Source organism: Cicer arietinum, chromosome 3, assembly GCF_000331145.2.
Source record: "Cicer arietinum cultivar CDC Frontier isolate Library 1 chromosome 3, Cicar.CDCFrontier_v2.0, whole genome shotgun sequence".
Lineage (NCBI taxonomy): Eukaryota > Viridiplantae > Streptophyta > Magnoliopsida > Fabales > Fabaceae > Cicer > Cicer arietinum.
The window spans coordinates 45,535,784-45,561,934 of NC_021162.2; the positions used below are offsets into that span (position 1 = coordinate 45,535,784).

The window sequence follows — 26,151 nt, forward strand, 5'->3', positions numbered from 1 at the left end:
TTGTTGAGATGGAAAAACGCTTTGTAAAAAGTGATAAGGCTGAAACAAGTTCTTTGCTTCAGAATTTAATTTCCATGAAGTATCAAGGCAAGGGAAATATAAGAGAGCACATTATGATGATGTCCAACATTGCTTCTAAGCTTAAAGGTCTAAAGCTTGAGTTGTCAGATGACTTACTCATTCATTTAGTATTGCTGTCTCTTCCTTCGCAATTCAGTCAGTTTAAGGTGACTTATAATTGTCAAAAGGAGAAATGGACTCTTAATGAGCTCATTTCATTATGTGTGCAAGAAGAGGACAGGCTGAAGCAAGATAGGACTGAAAGTGCTCACTTTACTAGCATCTCTAAAGACAAGGGCAAAAGGAAAAGAATTGAGGAGCCCAAGAACAAAGCTGCTGCTAAGGGTCCAGAACAAAAGAAGCAGACTAAGGATAACAACTGCTTCTTCTGCAGGAGTTCTGGACACGTGAAGAAGGATTGTGCCAAATATCACGCTTGGCGTGTTAAGAAAGGTATGATTCTGTCTTTGGTCTGTTCTGAGGTTAATTTAGCTTCAGTACCTAGAAACACTTGGTGGTTAGACTCTGGTGCAACTACTAACATCAGTGTTTCAATGCAGGGTTGCCTGAACTTCCGAAAGCCTAGTGATACTGAAAGATGGATCTATGTAGGAGATGGGAAGAAGGTAGAAGTTGAAGCCATAGGAAAATTTAGATTATTATTAAGTTCCGGTCATTATTTGGATTTAAAAGACACTTTTGTTGTACCGTCATTTAGACGGAATTTGATCTCTATTTCTTATTTGGACAAATCAGGATATTATTGTTCATTCGGGAATAAAGAATTTACTTTGTCTTTAAATTCGAATGTTGTTGGAACCGGTTTACTTTCTGGTTATGATAATCTTTATTTGTTGGAAACTGTGGCTAACTATAATGAAACCTTGAATGTGGAATCACGTGGTACTAAGCGGAAAATTGACAATTTCAATTCAGGGGTGCTTTGGCACAAGCGTCTAGGTCACATCTCTAAAAATAGAGTTGAACGACTTGTGTCAGATGGAATTTTAGATTCCATTGACTTCACAGACTTTAACGTTTGTGTAGCATGCATTAAAGGAAAACAGACTAAAGATAAGAAATTAGGCGCATATAGAGCTACAGACGTCTTAGAATTGATACATACGGACATCTGTGGGCCATTTCCAACTCCTTCTTGGAATGGTCAACAATATTTTATATCATTCATAGACGATTATTCTAGATATGCCTACCTTTACCTAATTCACGAAAAGTCCCAATCAATAGACGTGTTCAAATCCTTTAAGGCAGAAGTTGAGAATCAACTTAATAAAAGAATTAAAAAGGTCAAATCTGATCGTGGTGGTGAATACTACGGCAGATATGACGGTTCAGGTGAACAACGTCCGGGACCATTTGCCAAATACCTAGAGGAATGTGGAATCGTCCCACAATACACTATGCCGGGGTCACCCAGCATGAATGGTGTAGCTGAAAGACGAAACAGGACTCTTAAGGATATGGTAAGGAGTATGATTTGTCATTCCACCTTGCCAGAGTCACTCTGGGGAGAGGCATTAAAAACAGCAGCATACATTCTTAATAGAGTACCAACTAAGGCAGCGGCTAAAACACCTTATGAGCTTTGGATTGGGCGTAAGCCTAGTCTGAAGCACCTTCATGTTTGGGGATGTCCAGCTGAGGCAAGGCCTTATAGGCCGAATGAAAAGAAATTTGAACCCCGAACAATTAGCAGCTATTTTATAGGGTACTCAGAAAAATCAAGGGGCTATAAATTTTATGATCCTAATTTGAGAACAATTTTTGAGACGGGAACGGCAACGTTCTTTGAGGATATTGAGTTTGGGGGGAAGATTAAGGTTAAAGATTTTGTCTTTGAGGAAGAATCGGTAACAATTCCAGAACTGATTCTTCCACCAATTGACTTTCCCATTATTGAACAAACTCAAGATGATCTGGTTGTTCAGGAAGAACAAAATCCAGATCAAATTCAAGATCCTCAAGAACAAGTGCCTCAAGAGCCAGCTCCATTGCGGAGATCCACTAGAGAAAGGAAAAATGCTATTTCGGATGATTATGTAGTATTTATCAATGAGGTAGAGGAAAATGTTGGCATGACGGAAGACGACCCAGTCAACTTTCATCAAGCCATGCAAGATTCTCGTTCAGATAAGTGGATCGAAGCAATGAATGAGGAGTACAAGTCTATGCAAGACAATTCAGTTTGGGAACTTATCCCATTACCTGAAGGAAAGAAACCCATTGGTTGCAAATGGATTTTTAAAACCAAGCGGGATTCCAATGGTAATGTGGAGAGATATAAGGCACGTCTTGTAGCTAAGGGTTATACTCAAAAGGAAGGGATTGATTATAAAGAGACTTTCTCTCCGGTTTCATCGAAGGACTCTTTAAGAATAATCATGGCTCTTGTTGCTCACTTTAATTTGGAGCTTCATCAAATGGATGTAAAAACAGCTTTTCTCAATGGCGACATTGATGAGACGATCTATATGGTGCAGCCAGAAAACTTTGTGTTGGGAGACCCAAAGAATATGGTGTGCAAACTAAGAAAATCCATTTATGGGCTAAAACAAGCTTCTCGTCAATGGTACCATAAATTTCATCAAGTAATTCTCTCATTTGGTTTTGAGATGAATACAGTTGATGATTGTGTGTATCATAAGTTCAGTGGGAGCAGACATATTTTCCTGGTCTTGTATGTTGATGACATACTGCTTGCCACTAACGATATAGGCATGTTGCACGAAACTAAGAAATTTCTATCAAAGCATTTTGAGATGAAAGATCTTGGTGACGCCTCTTTTGTATTAGGAATTCAGATACACCGAGACAGATCTCGAGGTATTCTTGGATTGTCACAAAAGAGCTATATCGATAAGGTTCTCAAAAGGTTTGGGTTACAGGATTGCAAACCAGGGGACACCCCAGTTGCTAAGGGAGACAAGTTTAGTCTCAAACAGTGCCCTAAGGGAAGTTTGGAAATTCAAGAAATGCAAAAGATCCCTTATGCTTCAGCTGTAGGGAGTCTTATGTATGCCCAAGTATGTACGCGTCCAGACATAGCGTTCATAGTAGGGATTTTAGGCAGATATTTAAGCAATCCAGGTCTTGACCATTGGAAAGCAGCCAAGAGGGTCATGAGATATTTGAAGAGAACAAGAAACTACATGCTCACATATAGGAGGTCAGACCAGTTAGAGATCACTGGGTACTCTGACTCGGATTTTGCGGGATGCCAAGACAGCTTAAGATCAACTTCAGGCTATGTCTTTCTGTTAGCTGGTGGAGCAGTTTCTTGGCGTAGTGCCAAGCAAGGTCTTACTGCTTCATCAACCATGGCAGCAGAATTCGTAGCAATTCATGAGGCATCTGACCAGGGCATTTGGCTGAGAAATTTTGTCACGGGGCTGCAAATAGTTGAAGGGATTGAAAGACCACTCAAGTTGTATTGTGACAATAGATCAGCAGTCCTGTATTCTAACAATAATAGGAGCTCAACCAAGTCAAAGCACATTGACATTAAGTTCCTAGTTGTTAAAGAGAAGGTACAAAGTGGACAGATATCCATAGAACACTTAAGGACAAACTCCATGATTGCGGATCCACTCACTAAAGGTCTACCACCCAAGGTCTTTCATGAGCATACTGCTCACATGGGTGTGCTACAGTTTGAGGAATCTTGATTTTAGTGGGAGTTTCGTCCATTATGTAATTCATGTTCTATGTTTAATTGTAAAGTACAAATACATTGTATTTGGACTTTCTGATCAGAAATAAAGTTTAAAGTATTCAGTTTTTGGTTACTTTGTACATTTAAGTTATGGTATGATCTCATTCGATAAAGTAGGACCAGTTGAAAATTGACATGCATTGACCAACTTCATGTAATTTTCATGCTACACTTTTCATAATGGGTCTATGTCATTTAGTTGTGTCAGTACGGGTGATCATTGATGGGTTTAGTTATGCTTATTATGACGAAAGCCTCTTTGGTTCCATGTGCTGATATGATTAATGGACGGGACAATTTGGATTATACTCAAGGTAATTATAATGACATTTTTGACGTCATAAAGTCTAACACACTCCTAAGGATACATGTGTGACCAGTGGGAGATTGTAAGATTTATGGGTCACATATGTAATTAATTAATAAGGTGTGTTAGGGTCATTATATAATTAGCCAATAAACTAGGGGTCAAATAATATATAATAGTTTATGGCTAAAGAGCATAATAGTTATGAAAATTAATAGTGTAGATACCGGGCAGTTTCTAATTTAATGAGGGGCTGAATTGGAAATACTGCAATTTGGGATATAACTAATAATAGTTATATATAGGGGTAATGGTCCCCAAGGCAAACACAACAAGACTATTCAGTTTCAAAACCCTAAAAGAGTAAACTCTCTGGTTCTCTCTATCCCCATCAAGAGAGCAAAGTCTTCAGGGTGTTTTGCTAAGGAAGATCACCCAACCCATTGGCTCTATCATCATCATTCCAGGATTTCATTAATGGCAATTCCCACAGGTACGCTTCCGCCTTTAGTTATTCATCATGTAATTGACATGAATTATTAACAAATACTTCTGCAATCTATTTAAGAGAAGTGACGTAGTGATCCATTAGGACATGGAGGGTGGTTGAGAGATAGATGGATATGGAGGGATATCCATTTAGGTGGGGAGCATGACATATATTTAAAGGGGTATGGGCATGGACAATATTCGTAGGAAATGTCTTGTCAGGAGTGTTCAACGGATGCCATCTTGATTTATACCTACCATTTCAGGCTATATTTATGGGATCCTTGATATACTTATGTATATTAGCAAACCAAATATTTTCTATAGATTATATTGGTAAATAGATTCATGGGTGATCAACGAATTCACATCTTGATGCTGCTAAAAGAAGCTTAAGATACTGAAAGGAATGTTTTTCTTGGATTTTTAAGTTACGTGTTTGAATTTGTTAAAGCTCCAATCTCTTGCATGCTATTCGAAAAAGTAGTCTATGGATGTTTTGTTTTCGTCTGAAGCTGAATACAATGTGAGGCTGCTACGCTGCCTACCATGCTCTAATTGGTTGGAATATTTACTTGCAGAATTGAAGATTGAAGTGTAAAAGGCTATGCCATTGATAATGGACAACAAATCAGCCATTAATCTTGCTAAAAAAACAATATCTCATGGTAGGGGCCAACATTGACAATTTGTTGTCTTTTGCAACACTTTTTTAGACAATATATGTAAAGTATTGCTTAAAAATAGATGAGACGACATTTTCTGTATGTTGCCAACATTGTTTTCACCCTGCCTTGCCTTATAAATGTTTCCTAAAATCTTTATGGCAACGATTTTAAAACCTTCCTATGATATTTTTTTAGCAATACTTGATTGTTGTTCCCTTATATATCTATATGAACAATTTTGAATTGTTACATTATTTTTTATAAATAAATAAAAAGCTACATTTATGAAATGTTGCATAAGAAAAGTATTGCTTAAAAATAGATGAGACGACATTTTTTGTATGTTGCCAACATTGTTTTCACACTGCCTTGCCTTATAAATGTTTCCTAAAATCTTTATGGCAACGATTTTAAAACCTTCCTATGATATTTCTTTAGCAATACTTGATTGTTGTTCCCTTATATATCTATATGAACAATTTTGAATTGTTACATTATTTTTTATAAATAAATAAAAAGCTACATTTATGAAATGTTGCATAAGAAACTCCACATTAATGAAATTTTTTGTCGTAAATTTTTCTCCAAACATTAATAATAACACGATTAATAAAATTGATGGACTCGTAGTTAGGTTATGGATTCGATATTTGCTAGTGTAATTAAAGGGAAATAAATATAATTTTATTTGAAAGTGTTTAATGATTCTTAAAGTCTTACCTATCTTATATTGAGACATCATAATTTTATTCTAAATTTTAATTATAAAAAAAAAATATTTTATAATTTAATTAAATAATAATAATGTTAATTTATTTAAAATAATATATTTTTATCAAAATTGAAATAAAAATTAAATAATTGCGTAAAAGATACTTTTACAAGTATATGCGTAACATTTTAATTTTCATGCATTGACAATATAAAAGTTTTAAAGTTTGAAAGTTTTCTCTCATCTCATCTTTGAAAACCCTTGCTTTTCCATGAGACGATCGACTACACCATCTCAAGACGATTCTTGCACTACGTCATGGCAATGGTTGAGCTTCAAGCAGTGATTTCTTCTCAGTCTGATTTCCTTTGAGAGCCCTTTCCTCTAAGATCTTCACAATAGCATCGAGAAACCAATTCGCTATCAAGACTGAGAGTGTTATCTCCTTCCTTAATTCTCCCATTTTGTATATCTATTTTGTCTTTGCAACTTTTCATTAGTTCAGATCGATTTGCTCGCTTTGATTTGCACCATCAATTACTGCTATCTTTTCAGCCCATTCGTCTCCAATTTGTGCTTTCTTTGATCTGCGTTGTTCTCAAACCATGCTCTAACCTTTCAGGTTTTGTTAAAAGTCCTATTGTTTTAGTACTAAATGGATGCATATGAAAGAACTTTTATTTCACCTTCTATTTCATCTATGTATCTTAAATTTGTATAATTGTAGAGGCAAATTTCTTTAAAGATCCAACATATTTATGAGTTGTCTCTTCTAGACGGTGAACTCAGACACACACAAGTTAAAAATCAAATTCATTATCATATACTTAAGGAATGTGAATCATTTATCACTCTCACCACATTAATTTTTTTATTGAGTAGAAGTCAAATTCATGGTACTGTAAAATTTAAAATACTTACACATATTGTACATCAACTACTTATGTTAGACTCTGTTGGTCATATCCCCCACTAGTATATTTTTAAAAGCACGCAAAAGACTTAGATGTTTTGACATCATGTTAGGAATATGATCACTATTAAACTAGTATGATAGTTTAGGATATTTTTATATTTGATATGAGGCAATATGTAGTCTAGAATAACCTATAAAGGGTGATGACGATTTCAGCAAGTTTATTAAATTATTGTAAGTAATAAAATAGTAAAGTATTGAATGCTGGACACACTACGCGAAAAAACGCATTTTACAGCGCTTTTTTAAGCCATTTACAGCGCTTTTTCAAAAAAATAAGCGTTGTGGAATCGAGCGCTGTAAATGATACAACAGCGCTTTTAAAAAAGCGCTATAAAACATGTAAATACAACGCGCGCTTGTTATGCACATTTTACAGCGCTTCTTCACAAAAAAGCGCTGTAATATGCACCCCATTATATGAGTTATGGGTCTGCTTTTAGAGCGCTTTTTAACACAAGCGCTGTAACATGCACACCCATAATTTCATATTATGGTCTGCATTTTACAGCGCTTTCTCAAAAAAGCGCTGTAAAATGCCCAACCATTGCGCTTTCAAATAATTAAATGACCTATTAGAGCGCTATTTTTACAAGCGCTGTAAAAGACTTGCAAGACTTGCGCTTTCAAATAATTAAATGACCTATTAGAGCGCTATTTTTACAAGCGCTGTAAAAGACTTGCAAGACTTGCGCTTTCAAATAATTAAATGACCTATTAGAGCGCTATTTTTACAAGCGCTGTAAAAGACTTGCAAGACTTGCGCTTTCAAATAATTAAATGACCTATTAGAGCGCTATTTTTACAAGCGCTGTAAAAGACTTGCAAGACTTGCGCTTTCAAATAATTAAATGACCTATTAGAGCGCTATTTTTACAAGCGCTGTAAAAGACTTGCAAGACTTGCGCTTTCAAATAATTAAATGACCTATTAGAGCGCTATTTTTACAAGCGCTGTAAAAGACTTGCAAGACTTGCGCTTTCAAATAATTAAATGACCTATTAGAGCGCTATTTTTACAAGCGCTGTAAAAGACTTGCAAGACTTGCGCTTTCAAATAATTAAATGACCTATTAGAGCGCTATTTTTACAAGCGCTGTAAAAGACTTGCAAGACTTGCGCTTTCAAATAATTAAATGACCTATTAGAGCGCTATTTTTACAAGCGCTGTAAAAGACTTGCAAGACTTGCGCTTTCAAATAATTAAATGACCTATTAGAGCGCTATTTTTACAAGCGCTGTAAAAGACTTGCAAGACTTGCGCTTTCAAATAATTAAATGACCTATTAGAGCGCTATTTTTACAAGCGCTGTAAAAGACTTGCAAGACTTGCGCTTTCAAATAATTAAATGACCTATTAGAGCGCTATTTTTACAAGCGCTGTAAAAGACTTGCAAGACTTGCGCTTTCAAATAATTAAATGACCTATTAGAGCGCTATTTTTACAAGCGCTGTAAAAGACTTGCAAGACTTGCGCTTTCAAATAATTAAATGACCTATTAGAGCGCTATTTTTACAAGCGCTGTAAAAGACTTGCAAGACTTGCGCTTTCAAATAATTAAATGACCTATTAGAGCGCTATTTTTACAAGCGCTGTAAAAGACTTGCAAGACTTGCGCTTTCAAATAATTAAATGACCTATTAGAGCGCTATTTTTACAAGCGCTGTAAAAGACTTGCAAGACTTGCGCTTTCAAATAATTAAATGACCTATTAGAGCGCTATTTTTACAAGCGCTGTAAAAGACTTGCAAGACTTGCGCTTTCAAATAATTAAATGACCTATTAGAGCGCTATTTTTACAAGCGCTGTAAAAGACTTGCAAGACTTGCGCTTTCAAATAATTAAATGACCTATTAGAGCGCTATTTTTACAAGCGCTGTAAAAGACTTGCAAGACTTGCGCTTTCAAATAATTAAATGACCTATTAGAGCGCTATTTTTACAAGCGCTGTAAAAGACTTGCAAGACTTGCGCTTTCAAATAATTAAATGACCTATTAGAGCGCTATTTTTACAAGCGCTGTAAAAGACTTGCAAGACTTGCGCTTTCAAATAATTAAATGACCTATTAGAGCGCTATTTTTACAAGCGCTGTAAAAGACTTGCAAGACTTGCGCTTTCAAATAATTAAATGACCTATTAGAGCGCTATTTTTACAAGCGCTGTAAAAGACTTGCAAGACTTGCGCTTTCAAATAATTAAATGACCTATTAGAGCGCTATTTTTACAAGCGCTGTAAAAGACTTGCAAGACTTGCGCTTTCAAATAATTAAATGACCTATTAGAGCGCTATTTTTACAAGCGCTGTAAAAGACTTGCAAGACTTGCGCTTTCAAATAATTAAATGACCTATTAGAGCGCTATTTTTACAAGCGCTGTAAAAGACTTGCAAGACTTGCGCTTTCAAATAATTAAATGACCTATTAGAGCGCTATTTTTACAAGCGCTGTAAAAGACTTGCAAGACTTGCGCTTTCAAATAATTAAATGACCTATTAGAGCGCTATTTTTACAAGCGCTGTAAAAGACTTGCAAGACTTGCGCTTTCAAATAATTAAATGACCTATTAGAGCGCTATTTTTACAAGCGCTGTAAAAGACTTGCAAGACTTGCGCTTTCAAATAATTAAATGACCTATTAGAGCGCTATTTTTACAAGCGCTGTAAAAGACTTGCAAGACTTGCGCTTTCAAATAATTAAATGACCTATTAGAGCGCTATTTTTACAAGCGCTGTAAAAGACTTGCAAGACTTGCGCTTTCAAATAATTAAATGACCTATTAGAGCGCTATTTTTACAAGCGCTGTAAAAGACTTGCAAGACTTGCGCTTTCAAATAATTAAATGACCTATTAGAGCGCTATTTTTACAAGCGCTGTAAAAGACTTGCAAGACTTGCGCTTTCAAATAATTAAATGACCTATTAGAGCGCTATTTTTACAAGCGCTGTAAAAGACTTGCAAGACTTGCGCTTTCAAATAATTAAATGACCTATTAGAGCGCTATTTTTACAAGCGCTGTAAAAGACTTGCAAGACTTGCGCTTTCAAATAATTAAATGACCTATTAGAGCGCTATTTTTACAAGCGCTGTAAAAGACTTGCAAGACTTGCGCTTTCAAATAATTAAATGACCTATTAGAGCGCTATTTTTACAAGCGCTGTAAAAGACTTGCAAGACTTGCGCTTTCAAATAATTAAATGACCTATTAGAGCGCTATTTTTACAAGCGCTGTAAAAGACTTGCAAGACTTGCGCTTTCAAATAATTAAATGACCTATTAGAGCGCTATTTTTACAAGCGCTGTAAAAGACTTGCAAGACTTGCGCTTTCAAATAATTAAATGACCTATTAGAGCGCTATTTTTACAAGCGCTGTAAAAGACTTGCAAGACTTGCGCTTTCAAATAATTAAATGACCTATTAGAGCGCTATTTTTACAAGCGCTGTAAAAGACTTGCAAGACTTGCGCTTTCAAATAATTAAATGACCTATTAGAGCGCTATTTTTACAAGCGCTGTAAAAGACTTGCAAGACTTGCGCTTTCAAATAATTAAATGACCTATTAGAGCGCTATTTTTACAAGCGCTGTAAAAGACTTGCAAGACTTGCGCTTTCAAATAATTAAATGACCTATTAGAGCGCTATTTTTACAAGCGCTGTAAAAGACTTGCAAGACTTGCGCTTTCAAATAATTAAATGACCTATTAGAGCGCTATTTTTACAAGCGCTGTAAAAGACTTGCAAGACTTGCGCTTTCAAATAATTAAATGACCTATTAGAGCGCTATTTTTACAAGCGCTGTAAAAGACTTGCAAGACTTGCGCTTTCAAATAATTAAATGACCTATTAGAGCGCTATTTTTACAAGCGCTGTAAAAGACTTGCAAGACTTGCGCTTTCAAATAATTAAATGACCTATTAGAGCGCTATTTTTACAAGCGCTGTAAAAGACTTGCAAGACTTGCGCTTTCAAATAATTAAATGACCTATTAGAGCGCTATTTTTACAAGCGCTGTAAAAGACTTGCAAGACTTGCGCTTTCAAATAATTAAATGACCTATTAGAGCGCTATTTTTACAAGCGCTGTAAAAGACTTGCAAGACTTGCGCTTTCAAATAATTAAATGACCTATTAGAGCGCTATTTTTACAAGCGCTGTAAAAGACTTGCAAGACTTGCGCTTTCAAATAATTAAATGACCTATTAGAGCGCTATTTTTACAAGCGCTGTAAAAGACTTGCAAGACTTGCGCTTTCAAATAATTAAATGACCTATTAGAGCGCTATTTTTACAAGCGCTGTAAAAGACTTGCAAGACTTGCGCTTTCAAATAATTAAATGACCTATTAGAGCGCTATTTTTACAAGCGCTGTAAAAGACTTGCAAGACTTGCGCTTTCAAATAATTAAATGACCTATTAGAGCGCTATTTTTACAAGCGCTGTAAAAGACTTGCAAGACTTGCGCTTTCAAATAATTAAATGACCTATTAGAGCGCTATTTTTACAAGCGCTGTAAAAGACTTGCAAGACTTGCGCTTTCAAATAATTAAATGACCTATTAGAGCGCTATTTTTACAAGCGCTGTAAAAGACTTGCAAGACTTGCGCTTTCAAATAATTAAATGACCTATTAGAGCGCTATTTTTACAAGCGCTGTAAAAGACTTGCAAGACTTGCGCTTTCAAATAATTAAATGACCTATTAGAGCGCTATTTTTACAAGCGCTGTAAAAGACTTGCAAGACTTGCGCTTTCAAATAATTAAATGACCTATTAGAGCGCTATTTTTACAAGCGCTGTAAAAGACTTGCAAGACTTGCGCTTTCAAATAATTAAATGACCTATTAGAGCGCTATTTTTACAAGCGCTGTAAAAGACTTGCAAGACTTGCGCTTTCAAATAATTAAATGACCTATTAGAGCGCTATTTTTACAAGCGCTGTAAAAGACTTGCAAGACTTGCGCTTTCAAATAATTAAATGACCTATTAGAGCGCTATTTTTACAAGCGCTGTAAAAGACTTGCAAGACTTGCGCTTTCAAATAATTAAATGACCTATTAGAGCGCTATTTTTACAAGCGCTGTAAAAGACTTGCAAGACTTGCGCTTTCAAATAATTAAATGACCTATTAGAGCGCTATTTTTACAAGCGCTGTAAAAGACTTGCAAGACTTGCGCTTTCAAATAATTAAATGACCTATTAGAGCGCTATTTTTACAAGCGCTGTAAAAGACTTGCAAGACTTGCGCTTTCAAATAATTAAATGACCTATTAGAGCGCTATTTTTACAAGCGCTGTAAAAGACTTGCAAGACTTGCGCTTTCAAATAATTAAATGACCTATTAGAGCGCTATTTTTACAAGCGCTGTAAAAGACTTGCAAGACTTGCGCTTTCAAATAATTAAATGACCTATTAGAGCGCTATTTTTACAAGCGCTGTAAAAGACTTGCAAGACTTGCGCTTTCAAATAATTAAATGACCTATTAGAGCGCTATTTTTACAAGCGCTGTAAAAGACTTGCAAGACTTGCGCTTTCAAATAATTAAATGACCTATTAGAGCGCTATTTTTACAAGCGCTGTAAAAGACTTGCAAGACTTGCGCTTTCAAATAATTAAATGACCTATTAGAGCGCTATTTTTACAAGCGCTGTAAAAGACTTGCAAGACTTGCGCTTTCAAATAATTAAATGACCTATTAGAGCGCTATTTTTACAAGCGCTGTAAAAGACTTGCAAGACTTGCGCTTTCAAATAATTAAATGACCTATTAGAGCGCTATTTTTACAAGCGCTGTAAAAGACTTGCAAGACTTGCGCTTTCAAATAATTAAATGACCTATTAGAGCGCTATTTTTACAAGCGCTGTAAAAGACTTGCAAGACTTGCGCTTTCAAATAATTAAATGACCTATTAGAGCGCTATTTTTACAAGCGCTGTAAAAGACTTGCAAGACTTGCGCTTTCAAATAATTAAATGACCTATTAGAGCGCTATTTTTACAAGCGCTGTAAAAGACTTGCAAGACTTGCGCTTTCAAATAATTAAATGACCTATTAGAGCGCTATTTTTACAAGCGCTGTAAAAGACTTGCAAGACTTGCGCTTTCAAATAATTAAATGACCTATTAGAGCGCTATTTTTACAAGCGCTGTAAAAGACTTGCAAGACTTGCGCTTTCAAATAATTAAATGACCTATTAGAGCGCTATTTTTACAAGCGCTGTAAAAGACTTGCAAGACTTGCGCTTTCAAATAATTAAATGACCTATTAGAGCGCTATTTTTACAAGCGCTGTAAAAGACTTGCAAGACTTGCGCTTTCAAATAATTAAATGACCTATTAGAGCGCTATTTTTACAAGCGCTGTAAAAGACTTGCAAGACTTGCGCTTTCAAATAATTAAATGACCTATTAGAGCGCTATTTTTACAAGCGCTGTAAAAGACTTGCAAGACTTGCGCTTTCAAATAATTAAATGACCTATTAGAGCGCTATTTTTACAAGCGCTGTAAAAGACTTGCAAGACTTGCGCTTTCAAATAATTAAATGACCTATTAGAGCGCTATTTTTACAAGCGCTGTAAAAGACTTGCAAGACTTGCGCTTTCAAATAATTAAATGACCTATTAGAGCGCTATTTTTACAAGCGCTGTAAAAGACTTGCAAGACTTGCGCTTTCAAATAATTAAATGACCTATTAGAGCGCTATTTTTACAAGCGCTGTAAAAGACTTGCAAGACTTGCGCTTTCAAATAATTAAATGACCTATTAGACCGTGTTTTTTACAAGCGTTGTAAAATCATTCACTTTAAATAAAAATCATTTACTTTAAATAAATAAAAACAAATTTAAAACGAATTTACGCACTACGTCAGAAATGACATTTAACAGCGCCCATTTTACAGCGCTTTCTAAACACAAGCGCTGTTGTAATTATATTTTAAAAATAACGGAACCTATTACAGCGCTTTTTATGTAAAGCGCTGTAAAACAAGCGCTGTAGTAGGTCATATAACGTTTGCGCATCACGTTATAAGGCTTTTACAGCGCTTGTCAAAAAAGCGCTGTAAACGGAAGCGCTTTCGCGAATCAGTTACAGCGCTTTTTTCACAAGCGCTGTAAAACACATGCGCTTTCATTGAATTTAACTACCTATTACAGCGCTTTTTTCACAAGCGCTGTAAAACACATGCGCTTTCATTGAATTTAACTACCTATTACAGCGCTTTTTTCACAAGCGCTGTAAAACACATGCGCTTTCATTGAATTTAACTACCTATTACAGCGCTTTTTTCACAAGCGCTGTAAAACACATGCGCTTTCATTGAATTTAACTACCTATTACAGCGCTTTTTTCACAAGCGCTGTAAAACACATGCGCTTTCATTGAATTTAACTACCTATTATAGCGCTTTTTTCACAAGCGCTGTAAAATACATCTTTCAAATAATTATATACGTTGGAAACCCTCATATCCTCTACATCTTTCAAATAATTATATACGTTGGGAACCCTAATATCCTCTACGTACTGTGCGGCCATCTACGTTGTCTAAGGTATTTTTTACACATGATCTGTTATGTTTTGAAATTGTCAAAAATTGTCAAAAACTCATACCACATGATCTGTTCTGTTTTGAAATTGTCAAAAATTGTCAAAAACTCATACCACATGATCTGTTCTGTTTTGAAATTGTTAGTTGATATTGGTTTCTTTTTGAAACTTGTTGATATGTTTTGAAAGCTTATTATTTTTGTTACTGCATTTATATAGGTGGTATAATATGGATAGGAAATGGATTTCAGCCAATCGATTGTCAAAAGAGTATGAAATTGGAGTGAAGGAGTTTGTTGAGTTTGCAGTGAAGAATGCAAAAGATCCAAATAGAGTAGTTTGTCCTTGTTTAAAATGTTGTTTTGGAAAACGTGTTAGAGAAGATGAATTAGAAGGACATCTAGTATGTAATGGAATTGATCAAAGCTACACATGTTGGATAAGACATGGTGAGAAAAAAAAAGGAAACATTAATTTTGAGAATAGTTCTACATATGCTTCAACTGATTTCGATACAGATACATATGAGCCGGACCGAGTTGATGAGATTGCAAAAGCAGTTGAAGAAGATCTTCGAGATTGTCCTAAAATGTTTGAAAGTTTGTTGAGTGATGCAGAGAAAGAATTATATAATGGTTGTACTAAATTCACAAGACTGTCAGCGATATTAAAGTTGTACAACTTAAAAGCGAGTAATGGATGGTCTGATAAAAGCTTTACGGAATTATTAACACTCATAAAAGATATGTTGCCAGATGATAATGAACTTCCCAGTCGAACCTACGAGGCTAAACGGATTTTGTGTTCTATTGGAATGAGTTACGAAAGGATTCATGCGTGTCCTAACGATTGCATTTTATTTCGAAACGAATATGAACTACTTAAGGCGTGTCCGAAATGCAATGTCTCTCGATATAAGAAGAAAGAATCTACTCCAGCAAAAGTCGTGTGGTATTTTCCTATAATACCAAGATTTAGGCGCATGTATCGCAGTGAAGAAGATTCAAAACACTTGACATGGCATGCAGATGAAAGAATTAGAGATGGAATGTTTCGACACCCTGCAGATTCCCCACAATGGGCAAAAATTGATCACGAGTATCCTGAATTCGGGATAGAGTCAAGAAATCTAAGACTTGCACTTTCTACTGATGGAATGAATCCACATGGTCTTCAAAGCATCTCACATAGCACGTGGCCTGTGATTTTGGTAATATATAACCTACCTCCATGGTTATGTATGAAGCGTAAGTTTATGATGTTGTCTCTGTTAATTTCTGGACCCAAACAACCGGGGAATGATATCGACGTATACTTGACTCCTTTAATTGAAGATTTAAAAATTCTGTGGGAGACAGGTGTGGAAGTTTATGATGGGTATAGGAAAAAGTGTTTCAATTTGAGGGCTATGTTGTTCGGCACAATTAATGATTTTCCAGCATATGGTAATTTATCAGGATATAGCATTAAAGGTCAGTGTGCATGTCCTATATGTGAAGAGAGTACAAATTGGATGCGGTTGAAACATTGTAAGAAGAATGTGTTTCTTGGACATCGTAGATTTTTACCTTATAGTCATCAGTATCGTGGGTGGAGAAATGCATTCAATGGAAAATCAGAGGAAGGTAAAGCTCCTTTAGCACCGACTGGATATCAAATACTTGAAAAAGTACAAGGTTTGACCAATAAATTTGGCAAACCTTTTGCGGGAGAGCTGGTGAAAACTGGGTGGAAGAAAAAGTCAATTTTCTTTGAATTGCCATATTGGAAGTCATTGTATGTAAGACATTTCCTCGATGTGATGCATATTGAAAAAAATGTATTTGAAAGTGTTATTGGTACGTTACTCAATGTTCCAGGAAAGTCTAAAGATGGCGTCAATGCAAGATTGGACTTGGTCGATATGGGAATAAGAAATGAACTGGCTCCAGTAAAGAAAGGAAATCGCACATATCTACCTCCAGCCGCTCATACTCTATCTAGAAAGGAAAAAATTGTTTTATGTAAATTTCTACACGAAGTTAAAGTTCCAGAAGGATACTCTTCGAACATTAAAAATTTGGTTTGTATGAAAGACCTCAAGTTAAAAGGTTTGAAGACCCATGATTGTCATATTATAATGGAGCATTTGCTACCAATAGGTATACGTTCCATTTTACCTGAAAAAGTTCGACTAGCCTTAACTAGATTATGTTTCTTCTTCAGGGAAATTTGTAGTAAAGTGATCGACCCTCAGAAATTACCGACATTGCAGAGGGAAATTGTTGTTACTTTGTGTGAGCTTGAAATGTATTTCCCACCATCGTTTTTTGATATAATGGTTCACCTTACTGTTCATCTGGTTAAGGAGACACAACTTTGTGGGCCAGCTTATATGAGATGGATGTATCCGATAGAACGATATATGAAAATATTAAAAGGGTACGTAAAAAGTAGAAGTCGACCAGAAGGTTGTATTGCTGAACGATACATTGTTGAAGAGGCTGCTGAATTTTGTACTGAATATCTGTCCAATGTTGAATCCATAGGGCTTCCCATGTCTCGTCATTCGGGAAGACTATCAGGAGAAGGGATAACTGGAAGGAGACTACTGACTATATCAAGGACAGAATGGGAGCAGGCACAATTGTATGTTCTGCACAATGATGATGAGGTTCAACCGTATGTTACAATACACATTGATCAGTTATCTCGTTTGAACATGAATAGGAATCAAAATTGGATAACTCGAGAGCACAATCGAAGTTTTGTAACATGGTTAAAAAATCACATAATGTCAAAATTTGATATAGACCCCGGATCAATTTCAAATAGATTGAGGTGGCTAGCAAATGGTCCGAGCTTACATGTCTTTTCTTACACTGGTTATGTTATTAACGGCTACACATTTTATACCAAAGAACAAGATGATCAGACCACTATGCAAAATAGTGGAGTCACTCTCGTAGCTGAAGCGATGCATGTCTCAAGTGCAAAAGACAAAAACCCAATATATGCAAATCTATCATATTTTGGGGTTATCGAGCGCATATGGGAGTTAGACTACACAATGTTTCGTGTTCCTATATTTGGTTGCAAGTGGGTCGATAATAATAATGGCGTTCGGATTGATGAGTCAGGATTCTTGCTTGTCGATTTTAATAGGGTGGGATACAAAGACGAGCCTTTTATTTTAGCGTCGCAAGCTCAACAAGTGTTTTATGTCACTGATCCTTCTAATGATAAATGGTCTGTTGTCCTATCGACCAATAAAATAAGTGATGATAACAATAATGATGAAGATGTTGGTAATGATCTTTTATTTGCAACATCACAACAACCACATGAAATTGATTCAACTGATGATGGTTTATATCTTAGAGATGATCATGATGAGGGAATTTGGATTAATCCATCGTTTCGTATTGTAAATGGACAAACAAATGTGAATGTCACCAGGAAAAGAAGAAGGGCATCTTAATGTATATGTTTAATTGTTTTATATAAGCTATGCATGTAATCTGAACTGTGTTATTGTAAATATGCATGTAATCTGAATTGAGTGTTTTATACTAAGTTCTGATTAATTTATTTTCTGAACTGAACTGAACTGAACTGTACAGAGAGATTCTCATTGTCATTTCTAATAATTCATGCATGTAATCTGAATTGAGTGTTTTATACTAAGTTCTGATTAATTTATTTTCTGAACTGAACTGAACTGAACTGAATAGAGAGATTCTCATTTCTAATAATTCATGCATGTAATCTGAATTGAGTGTTTTATACTAAGTTCTGATTAATTTATTTTCTGAACTGAACTGATAAAAAGGTTTTTAATGTCATCCCAACCCAAATAAACCAAACACAAAAATAAAATAAAACAATAAAACAAAACACATGAGTTTGGTGAAGAGGAAGGGATTTTGGTGGTGACCAGTTACTACTATGTGGGTTTTGCATGTTGAGCTTGTTTAAAAAATAACATAACAAAACACAAAAACAATAATAGCGCTTATTTGGAAAAAGCGCTGTAAAAGAGCCTTCTAAAATTAACCTAAAAGATACATAATAACATAATAACACACGGAGGTCTTTTACAGCGCTTATTTGGAAAAAGCGCTGTAAACGATCATTTTAAAAATAAAATAATGAGTGTGTTATACCTTTTACAGCGCTTTCCACACAAAGCGCTGTAAACGACTCTTTTGAAAGTGAGTAAAAAAGACATTTTACAGCGCTTGTTTGCCAAAGCGCTGTCAAATGGCTTTAAAAATAATATTCATCAGACACCTAATTTCTTCAAACACCTTGTACGCATCATGGGATTCAAAAAACATCAGACACAAACCCATTTCTTCAAACACATTGTACGCATCATGGGAATCCAAAAAACATCAGACATTAACCCATTTCATCAAACACCTTGTACGCATCATGGGAATACCCAAAAACACATTGTTAACAAAAACATCAGACACAAACCCATTTTTCGCAACATGGCAATGATCCTGAATACCAAGTTTCGATTTAAGAAGGAAAGAGAATGTAAAGAGATAAAAAGGGTGTTGAGGTGGAGATTGAATTGTGAAAGAGTAAGCTTTGATGTTTGTGAAGAAGATGCATAAAAGGAGAAGAGTTTGGTGAAGATGAAGGGATTTTGGTGGTGACCAGTTACTACTATGTGGGTTTTGCATGTTGAGCCTTCTAAAATTAACCTAAAGAGACATTTTAGAGCGCTTATGTGGAAAAGCGCTGTAAAAGGCTTTAAAAAACATTAATATAACATAATAACACACGGAGGTCTTTTACAGCGCTTATTTGGAAAAAGCGCTGTAAAAGAGCCTTCTAAAATTAACCTAAAGAGACATTTTAGAGCGCTTATGTGGAAAAGCGCTGTAAAAGGCTTTAAAAAACATTAATATAACATAATAACACACGGAGGTCTTTTACAGCGCTTATTTGGAAAAAGCGCTGTAAAAGAGCCTCTTAAAATTAACATAAAGAGACATTTTAGAGCGCTTATGTGTAAAAAGCGCTGTAAAAGGCTTTAAAAAACATTAATATAACATAATAACACACGGAGGTCTTTTACAGCGCTTATTTGGAAAAAGCGCTGTAAAAGAGCCTCTTAAAATTAACATAAAGAGACATTTTAGAGCGCTTATGTGTAAAAAGCGCTGTAAAAGGCTTTAAAAAACATTCAAATAACATAATAACACACGGAGGTCTTTTACAGCGCTTATTTGACAAAAGCGCTGTAAAAGGCGTAAAAGGCATTCAAATAACATAATAACACACGGAGGTCTTTTACAGCGCTTATTTGTCAAAAGCGCTGTAAAAGAGCCTTTTAAGAATTTAACTAAAGAAGCCTTTTAGAGCGCTTTACAAAAAAAGCGCTGTAAAAAGGCTTATAAAAAGCGCTGTAAAAGTGTTACGTATATATAACAGTTACCTCTTCAGTTTCCTCTTCATTACGTAACCTTCATCTCAACCTTCATTTCTTCTCTTCTTTTGCAAACCCTATCATCCCGTCCTTTACGAACCTTATTTCCACGATCATCTCCTTCATTTCGAACCTTATTTCCATCCAAGATCATCTCTCCCATTTCACACAATATATTTTCATTGAAATACGTAACCCTCATTACGTATTTCTTCAAACCGTATTTCTGTGAACCATATTTCTGTGAACTTTCTGCAAACCCTCTTTTCTTTGCATTTCGTCTTTCTTCGAACCATCATTATTCAGGTATTGATGTTATTAAATTTTTGTAATCATTAGAATGCATGTTGAGCTTTTTTAAGATATACTGATACATGTTGAGTTTGTTTATAATAATGCATGATCCATGTTGAGCTTGTTGATGTTATACTAAAGTGCATGTTGAACTTGTTGTAGTTAAATGGATACAAACAAAGATTTAGAAGTTCAAAATGAAGAAGTTGGCACCTCTAAGACTTACGAAAAAGAAGTCAAACGTGGTGCAACTATCATGCAGAAAGTCATTAAAGCAAGGAGTAATGGCATTAAATTTGAGGTATACTATATATACTCTGTTTGCTGTGTGTTTTTTTATCTTTTTTTAGGGTTTAGGGCATGTACTTACTATATGAGTTTATTAGGTTGGCTGGAACGAGAGTGGTCAGCCAGTTGACCCCAACAGCTCCATGTTTGTAAGCTACATTGGGGCTGTTGTTCGTCAAAATGTCCCAATAACAATAGACAACTGGAGAGATAAGGCGTTGAAGGATGCCAAAGATATCATCTGGAATGACATTCAAGTAAATATTTTGATCTACTCTTTTGTCATTTATAATTTTTTTTCTGTAAAATACATTACTTATAATTGTTTTCATTGCAGACCACTTTTGTTCTTGATGAGGAACGAAAGTCATATGTTTTGAGAGTTGCTGGGAAAATCCATCGTGGATTTAGATCCCATCTCTCAAATTTCTATCTAAAAGATAGAGAAGGAAACACAAATGCTGAACCTCCAAAGATATATCAACATTATATATCAAAGGATGAATGGAGTGCATTTGTTTCCAAACGTTCTGACCCGGCGTTTGTCGTAAGTTATTAATTTATTAGCATTTGTGTTTTATTATTCATATTCGTAGCGTATTTTAAATTTTTACACAATTGCTATTTTTTTTTTATATAGAATATTAGTAAGGCAAATCGCGAACGGGCAAGCAACCCAAAACACCCATACAAGAAATCACGTATGGGATATGCACGCCTTGAACAACAAATTGTAAGTAATTAAACATCACTTTTATATAATGAAGTAATTTGTATTATAAACTATAGTGTGTAACTAATTTGTATTATTTTGTTTATGATTTTAACGAATAGAGAAAAGACACCCAAGCCGATCAACCCTTGGGTCGTCATATCTTATGGAAGGAAGCGCGTGTTAACAAAGAAGGAGTGGTTGATAATGAAAATGTCAAGAAAGTTGTAGAACTTTGTGTAAGTATATTATCACTTTAATATTTTTTAATATTGTATTTTAAAAATGCTATTGAACTTATCTTTTTAATGTTACATGTATTTTAGGAAACTATTGAACAAAGTTCTGAAACTCAAGAGGGCAACAAGGATACGTGCAGGGACATTCTTGGGAAAGTGTTTAATGTCCCTGAGTATTCCGGTCGAGTGAGGGGGAAAGGATTTGGCGTAACTCCCAAAAGCTTTTTTCCTCAAGAGAAGCGCCAAAAACCTTCCAACGAGGAAGTATTAGAGAAGCTCAGAATCTTATCGGAGCAAGTGGCACTCTTGGTGAATACGAATAAAGACAAGCAACTTCCGGTTCAGCTCCAACCTGAAATACAAATGGAGAGTGAAACCGGGAGTTGCAACGTCGGTTTGAAGAGTATTCCCGAGGTAATTAATTACTTACTACTTACTTGCTTATGTAATTACTTATGTATTAAACAAACTTATATATTAACTGTACTTATGTTTTAACTATTGATGTAGGGTGTCACTACATGTGTCCTATACTTGTCCTCGCCGACTCAACGGAAGGTGGGAAAAGGAATATTGTACAATACTTCGGGAGAAGTATTGCACAATATTCCGATCCCCGCGGGCCATGTCAAAGTATCGCCTACGGTTGCTTTCGAACCAACTGCACCGTTGCCCATACCGGACAACGATGGAGATATGAAGTTCTTAAGCGACGCTATTGGCAGTTACGTGGCATGGCCCACACACCTTGTTGCCCTCGAAAAAAAGATTCCCAAGGACAAATCAGTTACATCTCCCGAAAAGGTTTGTCACATTTATTGCCTAAGGTTTTTTATTTTTTCAGATTCAATAAACTAACATTTTACCTCATTTTTGTAGGTCCAAATAAATAAACCACCCCTACAGCCAAAAAAAGGCAGCAGACCTCAAAAATTGGAGGTTAATAGGGCTGCCAAACTACAAAGGCTGGAGGGTAATAAAGCTGCAAAACTTGCAGCAACAAAAAATCTGGATCGGGGAAAATCGGTCGCTGCTGCTGCTGCTCCTAATAAAAGTCAGCCACGCCTTGGTAAATACGGGGCGTGTCTTGACATCCAAATAAAAAGGAACATGGGCAGCAGCAACGATTCGCCCATTGTACAAATGAATCAAGACATCTTTGGAGATGAGTATATTGAGTACCTCGAAAAGGAGCAAATGTACGATCTTCTCGAACATAAGGAGCTGAGTGTTACTGTAATCAGCTTGTACATAAGGTAAAAAATACTTTTAATTGCATTTATTTGTAATTAATTAAATGTATTGGTAATTAATCTAGTTTAAAATTTTCATTGAAGGTTTTTGTACGAGAAGGTCGTGTGCACGAGGAAACTGTCAAATAAATACTCATTCTTGTCTCCGCATAAGATGTCGATGTTCAAACTCGATCCAGACAATGTAAAACACTACATTGTAGATATGTTTTTAAGAAATAAAGAAAGTGATAAATTGTTCTTGGCACCATATAATTCAGGGTACGTAATTTTATCTTTTTTAATTGATGAGAATTTAATTTATTAGTTGTCTATAAACAAAATTGCTTAACCAATTTTTTGTTGTTGTAGGGCACATTGGGTGCTATTTGCAATCAATGCGGTCTCTGAAGTGATATACTATTTGGATCCCGTGCACGGCGATTACACCAATCACCCCGGAATAAAGAATATGCTCGACACGTAAGTAATATTCATTTATTTCTTACATATATATATTTATATATATATATATATATATATAAGAAATAAATGAATATTACTTACGTGTCGAGCATATTCTTTATTCTGGGGTGATTGGTGTAATCGCCGTGCACGGGATCCAAATAGTATATCACTTCAGAGACCGCATTGATTGCAAATAGCACCCAATGTGCCCTACAACAACAAAAAATTGGTTAAGCAATTTTGTTTATAGACAACTAATAAATTAAATTCTCATCAATTAAAAAAGATAAAATTACGTACCCTGAATTATATGGTGCCAAGAACAATTTATCACTTTCTTTATTTCTTAAAAACATATCTACAATGTAGTGTTTTACATTGTCTGGATCGAGTTTGAACATCGACATCTTATGCGGAGACAAGAATGAGTATTTATTTGACAGTTTCCTCGTGCACACGACCTTCTCGTACAAAAACCTTCAATGAAAATTTTAAACTAGATTAATTACCAATACATTTAATTAATTACAAATAAATGCAATTAAAAGTATTTTTTACCTTATGTACAAGCTGATTACAGTAGCACTCAGCTCCTTATGTTCGAGAAGATCGTACATTTGCTCCTTTTCGAGGTATTCAATATACTCATCTCCAAAGATGTCTTTATTCATTTGTACGATGGGCGAATCGTTGCTGCTGCCCATGTTCCTTTTTATTTGGATGTCAAGACACGCCCCGTATTTACCAAGGCGTGGCTGACTTTTATTAGGAGCAGCAGCAGCAGCGACCGATTTTCCCCGATCCAGATTTTTTGTTGCTGCAAGTTTGGCAGCTTTATTACCCTCCAGCCTTTGTAGTTTGGCAGCCCTATTAACCTCCAATTTTTGAGGTTTGCTGCCTTTTTTTGGCTGTAGGGGTGGTTTATTTATTTGGACCTACAAAAATGAGGTAAAATGTTAGTTTATTGAATCTGAAAAAATGAAAAACCTTAGGCAATAAATGTGACAAACCTTTTCGGGAGATGTAACTGATTTGTCCTTGGGAATCTTTTTTTGGAGGGCAACAAGGTTTGTGGGCCATGCCACGTAACTGCCAATAGCGTCGCTTAAGAACTTCATATCTCCATCGTTGTCCGGTATGGGCAACGGTGCAGTTGGTTCGAAAGCAACCGTAGGCGATACTTTGACATGGCCCGCGGGGATCGGAATATTGTGCAATACTTCTCCCGAAGTATTGTACAATATTCCTTTTCCCACCTTCCGTTGAGTCGGCGAGGACAAGTATAGGACACATGTAGTGACACCCTACATCAATAGTTAAAACATAAGTACAGTTAATATATAAGTTTGTTTAATACATAAGTAATTACATAAGCAAGTAAGTAGTAAATAATTAATTACCTCGGGAATACTCTTCAAACCGACGTTGCAACTCCCGGTTTCACTCTCCATTTGTATTTCAGGTTGGAGCTGAACCGGAAGTTGCTTGTCTTTATTCGTATTCACCAAGAGTGCCACTTGCTCTGATAGGATTCTGAGCTTCTCTAATACTTCCTCGTTGGAAGGTTTTTGGCGCTTCTCTTGAGGAAAAAAGCTTTTGGGAGTTACGCCAAATCTTTTCCCCCTAACTCGACCGGAATACTCAGGGACATTAAACACTTTCCCAAGAATGTCCCTGCAAGTATCCTTGTTGCCCTCTTGAGTTTCAGAACTTTGTTCAATAATTTCCTAAAATACATGTAACATTAAAAAGATAAGTTCAATAGCATTTTTAAAATACAATATTAAAAAATATTAAAGTGATAATATACTTACACAAAGTTCTACAACTTTTTTGACATTTTCATTATCAACCACTCCTTCTTTATTAACACGCGCTTCCTTCCACAATATATGACGACCCAAGGGTTGATCGGCTTGGGTGTCTTTTCTCTATTCGTTAAAATCATAAACAAAATAATACAAATTAGTTACACACTATAGTTTATAATACAAATTACTTCATTATATAAAAGTGATGTTTAATTACTTACAATTTGTTGTTCAAGGCGTGCATATCCCATACGTTATTTCTTGTATGGGTGTTTTGGGTTGCTTGCCCGTTCGCAATTTGCCTTACTAATATTCTATATAAAAAAATAAATAGAAATTGTGTAAAAAGTTAAAATACGCTACGAATATGAATAATAAAACACAAATGCTAATAAATTAATCACTTACGACAAACGTCGGGTCAGAACGTTTGGAAACAAATGCTCTCCATTCATCCTTTGATATATAATGTTGATATATTTTTGGAGGTTCATCATTTGTGTTTCCTTCTCTATCTTTTAGATAGAAATTTGAGAGATGGGATCTAAATCCACGATGGATTTTCCCAGCAACTCTCAAAACATACGACTTTCGTTCCTCATCAAGAACAAAAGTTGTCTGCAATGAAAACAATTATAAGTAATGTATTTTACAGAAAAAAATTATAAATGACAAAAGAGTAGATCAAAAAATTTACTTGAATGTCATTCGATATGATATCTTTGGCATCCTTTAACGCCTTATCTCTCCAGTTGTCTATTGTGATTGGGACATTTTGACGAACAACAGCCCCAATATAGCTTACAAACATGGAGCTGTTGGGGTCAACTGGCTGACCACTCTCGTTCCAGCCAACCTAATAAACTCATATAGTAAGTACATGCCCTAAACCCTAAAAAAAGATAAAAATCACACAGCAAACAAAGTATAGTATACCTCAAATTTAATCCCACTACTCCTTGCTTTAATCACCTTTTGCATTATAGTTGCACCACGTTTGACTTCTTTTTCATAAGTCTTTGAGGTGCCAACTTCTTCATTTTGAACTTCTATATCTTTGTTTGTATCCATTTAACTACAAGTTCAACATGCATTTTAGTATAACATCAACAAGCTCAACATGGATCATGGATTAGTATAAACAACCTCAACATGTATAAGTATATCTTAAAAAAGCTCAACATGCATTTTAATGATTA

The 26,151-nt window shown here is 35.4% G+C and overlaps 1 protein-coding gene across 1 annotated transcript; it reads right to left on the minus strand.

Annotated features, from left to right (window-relative positions):
* Positions 1–24,426: 24,426 nt before the first annotated feature.
* On the minus strand, positions 24,427–25,958 carry LOC140919889 (uncharacterized). The gene is made up of 3 exons (XM_073366779.1): positions 25,174–25,958; positions 24,956–25,072; positions 24,427–24,868 (listed from the first exon to the last, which is right to left on the minus strand). Exons 1-3 carry the CDS (start codon positions 25,201–25,203, stop codon positions 24,458–24,460), a joined length of 558 nt encoding a protein of 185 aa, XP_073222880.1. The 5' UTR covers positions 25,204–25,958; the 3' UTR covers positions 24,427–24,457.
* Between the last annotated feature and the right edge of the window lie 193 nt (positions 25,959–26,151).

What these genes read in the sequence shown, in the direction of transcription:
- LOC140919889 (XM_073366779.1), bottom strand. Translation starts at nt 25,203, where the DNA reads ATGGGATATGCACGCCTTGAACAACAAATT. An exon ending in CACGCCTTGAACAACAAATT is followed by an intron (nt 25,073 to 25,173) that starts GTAAGTAATTAA and finishes TTTAACGAATAG; the next exon opens with AGAAAAGACACCCAAGCCGA. An exon ending in AAAAAGTTGTAGAACTTTGT is followed by an intron (nt 24,869 to 24,955) that starts GTAAGTATATTA and finishes CATGTATTTTAG; the next exon opens with GAAATTATTGAACAAAGTTC.